Raw genomic sequence first — 6,899 nt, 5'->3', positions numbered from 1 at the left:
TTGTCTCAGCCCAAAATCTCCTTAAGCTGATAAGCAACTTCAGCAAAGTCTCAGGATACAAAATTAATGTGCAAAAATCACAAGCATTCTTATACACCAGTAACAGACAAACAGAGAGCCAAATCAGGAATGAACTTCCATTCACAATTGCTTCAAAGAGAATCAAATACCTAGGAATCCAACTTACAAGGGATGTAAAGGACCTGTTCAAGGAGAACTACAAACCACTGCTCAGTGAAATCAAAGAGGACACAAACAAATGGAAGAACATACCATGCTCATGGATAGGAAGAATCAATATTGTGAAAATGGCCATACTGCCCAAGGTAATTTATAGATTCAATGCCATCCCCATCAAGCTACCAATGAGTTTCTTCACAGAATTGGAAAAAACTGCTTTAAAGTTCATATGGAACCAAAAAAGAGCCCGCATCTCCAAGACAATCCTAAGTCAAAAGAACAAAGCTGGAGGCATCACGCTACCTGACTTCAAACTATACTACAAGGCTACAGTAACCAAAACAGCATGGTACTGGTACCAAAACAGAGATATAGACCAATGGAACAGAACAGAGTCCTCAGAAATAATACCACACATCTACAGCCATTTGATCTTTGACAAACCTGAGAGAAACAAGAAATGGGGAAAGGATTCCCTATTTAATAAATGGTGCTGGGAAAATTGGCTAGCCATAAGTAGAAAGCTGAAACTGGATCCTTTCCTTACTCCTTATACGAAAATTAATTCAAGATGGATTAGAGACTTAAATGTTAGACCTAATACCATAAAAATCCTAGAGGAAAACCTAGGTAGTACCATTCAGGACATAGGCATGGGCAAAGATTTCATGTCTAAAATACCAAAAGCAACGGCAGCAAAAGCCAAAATTGACAAATGGGATCTCATTAAACTAAAGAGCTTCTGCACAGCAAAAGACACTACCATCAGAGTGAACAGGCAACCTACAGAATGGGAGAAAATTTTTGCAATCTACTCATCTGACAAAGGGCTAATATCCAGAACCTACAAAGAACTCAAACAAATTTACAAGAAAAAAACAAACAACCCCATCAAAAAGTGGGCAAAGGACATGAACAGACATTTCTCAAAAGAAGACATTCATACAGCCAACAGACACATGAAAAAATGCTCATCATCACTGGCCATCAGAGAAATGCAAATCAAAACCACAATGAGATACCATCTCACACCAGTTAGAATGGCAATCATTAAAAAGTCAGGAAACAACAGGTGCTGGAGAGGATGTGGAGAAATAGGAACGCTTTTACACTGTTGGTGGGATTGTAAACTAGTTCAACCATTATGGAAAACAGTATGGCGATTCCTCAAGGATCTAGAACTAGATGTACCGTATGACCCAGCCATCCCATTACTGGGTATATACCCAAAGGATTATAAATTATGCTGCTATAAAGACACATGCACACGTATGTTTATTGCAGCACTATTCACAATAGCAAAGACTTGGAATCAACCCAAATGTCCATCAGTGACAGATTGGATTAAGAAAATGTGGCACATATACACCATGGAATACTATGCAGCCATAAAAAAGGATGAGTTTGAGTCCTTTGTAGGGACTTGGATGCAGCTGGAATCCATCATTCTTAGCAAACTATCACAAGAACAGAAAACCAAACACCGCATGTTCTCACTCATAGGTGGGAACTGAACAATGAGATCACTCGGACTCAGGAAGGGGAACATCACACACCGGGCCTATCATGGGGAGGGGGGAGGGGGGAGGGATTGCATTGGGAGTTATACCTGATGTAAATGACGAGTTGATGGGTGCAGCACAGCAACATGGCACAAGTATACATATGTAACAAACCTGCACGTTATGCACATGTACCCTACAACTTAAAGTATAATAATAATAAATAAATTAAAAAAAAAAAAAAATGTGCTGCTTAACATAAAGACACACATGAGCCAACAGAACAAAACAGAGAGCACAGAAATAAATCCTTGAATGTACGGTCAATTGATTGTCAACAAGGATGCCCAGACTATTCAATGAGGAATAAGTAGTCTTTTCCATAAATGGTGCTGGGAAAACTGATCTCCATATGCTAAAGAATAAAGTTGGACCCTTTAGACAATATGCAAAAATTAACTCAAGGGGATCAAATACCTAAACTTAAGGGGTACGACAATAACACTCTTAGAAGGAACATTTGAGAAATGCTTCATGATGTTAGATTTGGCAGTGATTTTCAAGATATGACACCAAAATTACAGGCAACAAAAGAAAAAGTAGGTAAAGTGGACTTCATCAAAATTAAAAGCTTTGTGCCTTGCAGGACATTATTAAAACAGTGAAAAAGCAACTCACAGGAAGAAATAAAATATTTGCAATGCAAATGTCTGATAAGAGATTGGTATCCAGAGTATATAAAGAACTTTTACAACTCAATAACAACAGAAAACAAACAAACAAATTAAAAACCAGGAAAGGACTTGAATAGAGGTTTCTCCAAAGAAGATATAAGCACGTAAGACATTCAATATCACTAATCATAAATGCAAATGAAAGTCACAGTGAAATACCTTTCATAACATTTAAGATGGCTACTATATAAACAAAAGCAAGAAAACAGAAAATAACAAGTGTTGAGGAGGATATGGAGCAATTGGAAACCTTGTGCACTGTTCATGGAAATATAAAATGGTGTAGCTGCTGTGGAAAATATCATGAAGTTCCTGAAAAATTAAAAATATAATTACTATATCATCCAGCAATTCCATTTCTGGGTATATACCCAAAGGAATTAAAAGCAGGGTCTTGAAGATATATTTGTACATCCATGTTCAAAGCAGCATTATGCACAATACTAAAACATGATAACAGCACAAGAGTTTATCAAAAGAAAAATGGAAAAGCCAAACATGGTATACACATACAGTGGAATATTATTCAGCCTGCTCTTCCTGAAAAAAAAGGAAATTATGACACATGCTACAACATGGATGAAACTTGAGTATATTATGCTCATTGAAATAAGCCATTCAGAACAGGACAAATATTGTGTAATTCCACTTACATGAGGTATCTAATGTAGTCAAGTTAATAGAGACAGAAAATAGAAGGGGGGTTGTCAAGGACTAGGGAAAGGGGAAAATGGGAAGTTAATGTTTCATAAATATAGAGTTTCAGTTGGGGAAGATGAAAAAGTTCTGGTGATGGATGGCTAATGTTTTACAACCATGTGATTGTACTTATTGCCACAAAACTATACAATTAAAAACAATTAAAATGTTAAATTCTATGTCATATATGTTTTACAATAAAAAATAAAAAAATCAGTGGTTAGCAAGAGTACTCTAATGTGTTTGATGAGAATATTTTCAAATATTTCTGAAGTTTTCACTTAAATACCAGTGGGATCAAAATTCAAAATCCTATCGTTAGAGATAAGGTTAATGTGCTGCACTCAATGTTATTCAGTGAAACAGAAAATTTAGATGTCAGGAAGCCCACAATCACATACTAATAGAAGTGTTATTGCCCAGTTATTAAATATTAAAATCTTTCAATGCTCTATTCAAATTTCTCTTCATTTGTACTCCCTAGACTGACATGAAGAAATTTCTTTTACGTCTAGAGTGTCAATTATGATTTATATGTAGATGACTCACAAATTTATGTCTTCACTTATCTCCCTGTGAGCATTTATTTCATGTCTCAAAGCCACCTGAAACCGGATTTGTCCAAGACTAAATTCATGACCAGCAACTCCGTACTTTTTAATCTCCTATTCATCCAATTGAGTAAGCCATAAAGCCAGGAACTTCACTCCTCTTTAGATCCTATATTCTATTATGAGCTCCCACACCACCAGGTACTTTTTGGTACCATTTATCTCAGCACTTTCACATACATTTCTGTATTTGATGAATGTCTGTCTCTTAAACTAGACTGCACATTTCAGGTGGAGAAATACTTTATTTTTGCTTATAATCAGATTCTTAAAATACAGAACAGTGTCTAGTATATAAGGGTTTAATAAATATTCATTGAAATCAATAAAACTTTAAGCTTTGTACTCATAACCAGGAAATGATGTGATATTAAAAAACTTAAAAATGTAATTTCTCCCTGTCCCATCTATATGAAGATGAGGGTTGTTTACCTAGCAGAGTTACTGGGTTGCAGTTGGACACTCACCTTGAGATTACTGTGGGTATTATTTTTAGTTTCGGGTCTTTAGGTCAGTGTCATAGTCTACATTTAATTGAATTTCCTGAACATTTGTAACTTGTCTAGTGCAATCATTCCTGTATGTGTTACCTCCCATTAATACAACTCCAACTACAATGTTCAGTACCTTGGTAGAAGAATATAAAATACTTGATGCTCACAAGTCAGAGTGGAGGTGGGGATCATGTGGATAATGACAAGAATGGGGGAGTTTATCTTAGAGCTCAAACTCCATGGATTCAAGTCCTGCTTTTGCTATTAGTTTCAAATGAATTTAACACCTGAATCTGTTTCCACATTTGCAAAAATAGACACAGTAGTAAAAATACCTTGGCTCTGGAGAACCAAACACCATATGTTTTCACTTATAAGTGGGAGCTGGTGAGAACTAAATGATGAGAACACATGAAACATAGTAAGGGGTAACAAAACGCACTGTGGCCTGTGAGGTGGGGCAGGATCGGTGTGGAGGAAGAGCATCAGGAAGAACAGCTAATGGGTGTTGGGCTAATACGTGCTGGGCTTAATTAATACCTGGGTGATAGATTGATCTATACAGCAGGCCACCATGGCACACATTCACATATGTAACAGACATGCACATCCCGCACATGTATCCCGGAACTTAAAAGTTGATAAAAAATAAAAGAAAAATAAATGTCATGGTATAAACTTAAAATTAAAAAAAATAATTTTAGTACAAATTTGTTGTGAGATTTATAAGTGAAAATGTCCCCCAAATTATTTCTTAAACTGTAAAATGATACACATGTACATAATTATTCCAATGTGACTAGGGTTGCAGTAAATGCTAAAATAGCAAGGTGGGTGTGGAGGAGGTAGTTTCTGGCAAAGATAATTTGTGGGTAACTGCTTTTTACAGTGCATTTTTGTCTTGTTTTTAAAGTGAATAAAGGAGTGGTTGTAGCAAAGACATATTTTTTAAAAGGTAGGAGCACTTTAAATATTCTATTTAACCAATCTCTTTAAAGCCTGTCCTTGTACTACGTTTCAGCTTCCCAGAAATCCCAAACTTCCTCACTGTCTTTCACTCTCCTCTCTAAGGACCTGACAGTAACCAGGTGAGCCGCATGGTTTCCTGCAGGGCCGGTTTTTACATCATCTTATTGTGGCGCAGCACTGCCACGTGTGTGCCCTACTGTGAGGTCTCGCGCCCTCAGCAGTACATAAAGCGGGACAACACAGAGCATCCCAGTTGCACCAGGCATCCTGGCCCGAAGTTTCCCAACTCCGGGTGGCTAGAGGCCCACTGCTTTCCAACTTCCAGCAGAGTGGGTCAGTCCCGAGAAGGGAGAAGAGGCCGAAAAGGAACCATGAACGTCTATTTACTCCTAGCGAGCGGCATTCTGTGTGCCTTGATGACTGTCTTCTGGAAATATCGCCGCTTTCAGGTAATGGCGAATGTAAGGGAGATTTGAATTAGATGAAGCTAGATGAGTATATGGACTGGGGAGTGTATATGTAAGACAGTAAAATATAGTAAAATGAGAGGTAAGGGGAGATCACCTCATTTCTCTTTTTCGCTCAAAGGAGCCCCAGACTTTTACCCCCTCACTCCCGCAATTCCTGTATTCTGACCAGTGATTCGACAGTTGTGGTCTCTTCTAAAAAGCCCCAAGTCCCTAAGTAATGTGGTCAGCTTTTCACTCATTGGAGAGGAAAGTGCAGTTGTCCGTGCCCATTCCCCACCACCATCTCCCACTTTAAGAATCGTAAGATTCTCTTTCTTCTTTTGCTTCTCCTCCCCCACGTGTCTGTTTGCTGATCTCGCCATCTTTATTTACGGCGCTTTCCGGGCATTCACAAATAATTCGAGTGTCAATGTGGATTTCCTGGTGTTAAAGTCACAAGTGAGGTGCTCTTAGATAAGAGTCAAAGACAGGGTTCATATGTTTACCTTCTAGGGTGCGCAGGAAATGTAAGGAAAGGATATGGAACTTTGGCACTAACGACTACTTTCGTTTTTTTTTTTGTTTTTTTTTTTTTTTTCTGTTTTTGGAAGAATGTATTTTTAAATTAATGTAGCAATTCAATACATTTTTAATCTCTACATATTAGGGGAAATCAGTTTATTTTTGGTAACCAAGATTAAACAAGTTGTTTTTCGGTAGTTTGGAAATTGCTTAATTCAATAAACCACATATGTATAATTCCCTTCCTTTACAGAGAAACACTGGTGAAATGTCATCAAATTCAACTGCTCTTGCACTAGTAAGACCCTCTTCTACTGGGTTAATTAACAGCAATACAGACAACAATCTTTCAGTCTACGACCTCTCTCGGGATATTTTAAATAATTTCCCACACTCAATAGCCATGCAGAAGCGCATATTGGTAAACCTCACTACGGTGGAAAACAAGCTGGTTGAACTGGAACATATTCTAGTCAGCAAGGGTTTCAGAAGTGCATCAGCTCACCGGAAATCCACCTAAAAGCGTACAGGATGTAATGCCAGTGGTGGAAATCATTAAAGACACTTTGAGTAGATTCATTTGATTGTGTGTTTATACTAAATGAATTATTTTTTTAAGAGGGAGTGGATGCCAAGTCAGATACAAAAAAATCCAGATACTTCCCAAATTTCTTATTTATACTTTAAGTAATTGATTGCATATGGCTAAAATATACTTACTGGGGAAGGAATGGAAGCA

At 37.4% G+C, this 6,899-nt stretch overlaps 1 protein-coding gene across 1 annotated transcript; it reads left to right on the top strand.

The window, feature by feature from the left end:
- The first annotated feature begins 5,372 nt into the window (after nt 1-5,372).
- Nucleotides 5,373-6,736, top strand: CT83 (cancer/testis antigen 83). The gene is made up of 2 exons (XM_050777190.1): nt 5,373-5,638; nt 6,414-6,736. The coding sequence occupies exons 1-2, from the start codon at nt 5,561-5,563 to the stop codon at nt 6,678-6,680; spliced, it is 345 nt and encodes a 114-aa protein (XP_050633147.1). The 5' UTR covers nt 5,373-5,560; the 3' UTR covers nt 6,681-6,736.
- Nucleotides 6,737-6,899: the final 163 nt, after the last annotated feature.

The sequence above is a fragment of the Macaca thibetana genome, chromosome X (genome assembly GCF_024542745.1).
Source record: "Macaca thibetana thibetana isolate TM-01 chromosome X, ASM2454274v1, whole genome shotgun sequence".
Taxonomy (NCBI): Eukaryota; Metazoa; Chordata; class Mammalia; order Primates; family Cercopithecidae; genus Macaca; species Macaca thibetana.
Note: the sequence above shows the minus strand (reverse complement) of the source record. Positions and strands in the feature narration are given on the sequence as shown.

Excerpts from the sequence above, each read along its gene's own strand:
- CT83 (XM_050777190.1), top strand. The coding sequence starts at position 5,561 with ATGAACGTCTATTTACTCCTAGCGAGCGGCATTCTGTGTGCCTTGATG. Across the intron at positions 5,639-6,413 it reads GGAAATATCGCCGCTTTCAG|AGAAACACTGGTGAAATGTC; the intron begins GTAATGGCGAAT and ends CTTCCTTTACAG.